This window comes from Emiliania huxleyi (assembly GCF_000372725.1).
Source record: "Emiliania huxleyi CCMP1516 unplaced genomic scaffold EMIHUscaffold_819, whole genome shotgun sequence".
Classification (NCBI taxonomy): domain Eukaryota; phylum Haptophyta; order Isochrysidales; family Noelaerhabdaceae; genus Emiliania; species Emiliania huxleyi.
In genome coordinates this window covers 1-1395 of record NW_005195877.1, presented here as the reverse complement: position 1 = coordinate 1395, position 1395 = coordinate 1, and the positions used below count along the sequence as shown (strand labels likewise).

The 1395-nt window shown below is 62.9% G+C and overlaps 1 protein-coding gene across 1 annotated transcript in view; it reads left to right on the top strand.

The window, feature by feature from the left end:
* The window catches only part of EMIHUDRAFT_471170 (hypothetical protein), a gene marked incomplete at both ends in the record, with an annotated part of 6650 nt that extends 5263 nt beyond the window's left edge, over window positions 1-1387 (top strand). Inside the window, 3 exons of the mRNA XM_005759045.1 lie at window positions 130-264; window positions 430-554; window positions 1071-1387. Coding sequence (XP_005759102.1) covers window positions 130-264; window positions 430-554; window positions 1071-1386 — 576 coding nt within the window. The remainder of the gene's footprint in view (window positions 1-129; window positions 265-429; window positions 555-1070) is intronic.
* Between the last annotated feature and the right edge of the window lie 8 nt (window positions 1388-1395).

Below are 1395 nucleotides of genomic sequence, written 5' to 3'. Positions count from 1 at the left end.
TAATGAGAAGAAGACTAGTGGCGGCTGATGAAGAATTAATCTGTGACGGCGGCGTACCAGGAGCTTGGCGACGCCGACGCATAATGAACAGTGACCACTGAGGAAGAATGAGGAGTTGACGCTTTTCAGGTGCTTGGCGACGCCGACGCGCGGCTCAACTATGACCGCTCGGGCGCAAAGGCGACGCGCGACGGCGGGGTGAGCGCAGACTCGGCCGTCGGCCTCTTCCAGACCGTGTTTGGGTCTGCCGACTTCGACCCTCTGGTCGGCAAGTTCCCGCTGCTGGAGCAGGCGCTGCACTAGCAGTAGTAGTAGCAGTAGCAGTAGTAGTTCTGATTGCTGCTCCACTGGAAGGTGCTACTCATCGTACGCCACGATTATTATTCTCATTACTATGACTATTATGACTCGTTCCCGCTGCCGGAGCAGGCGCTGCAGGGCAGCCGCGAGATAGGCAGCGCCGAGGCCGCGTTCCGCCAGCGGCGGCGGGAGACGGAGGTGGCGGTGGCGCTGGCGGAGAGGCTCGACGCAGCGGCGGGGCGGGAGGAGGCGTGGTGTGAGGACCAGGTGGGAGGTATGGACGAGATACGGACGAGGTACGGACGAGATACGGACGAGATACGGGACGAGATAGGCGCGGTTCGCAGAGGGCCTGTCGCAGAGCGCGTTCGGGTTGCGGCTGCTCCACGCCATTGGAAGGTGCTGCCTCGTACGCCACTAGTGTTATTATTATTATTGTACTAGTAGTGATTGCTGCTCCACGCCATCGGAAGGTGCTGCCTCGTACGCCACTAGTGTTATTATTACTATTGTACTAGTAGTGATTGCTGCTCCACGCCATTGGAAGGTGCTGCCTCGTACGCCACTAGTGTTATTATTACTATTGTACTAGTAGTGATTGCTGCTCCACGCCATCGGAAGGTGCTGCCTCGTACGCCACTAGTGTTATTATTACTATTACTACCAGTAGTGATTGCTGCTCCACGCCATCGGAAGGTGCTGCCTCGTACGCCACTAGTGTTATTATTACTATTGTACTAGTAGTGATTGCTGCTCCACGCCATCGGAAGGTGCTACACTTCGTACGCCAGCGCGGCGGCCTTCTCTGCCGGCGGCGCGGCCGCGGCGCTCTCGCTCGTTGGTGGCGCGGTGGCGGCGGCGGCGTCGACGCAGCGAGCCGCGGCGGCGGCGTGCGAGGCGGAGAAGGCGGCGGAGGCGCTGGTCGCTGCGGACGCGGCGTCCAGCGATGCGGCGCGAGCCGCGGCGGCGGCCGCGGCGGCGGCGGCGGCGGCGGATAGGACTCATGCGCCGCCGGGCGGCGGCGGGCTGGCGGCGGCGGCGGCCGAGGCGGACGCGGGGGCGCTCGAGGCGGCGGCGGAGGAGGCGAGTGCGCGG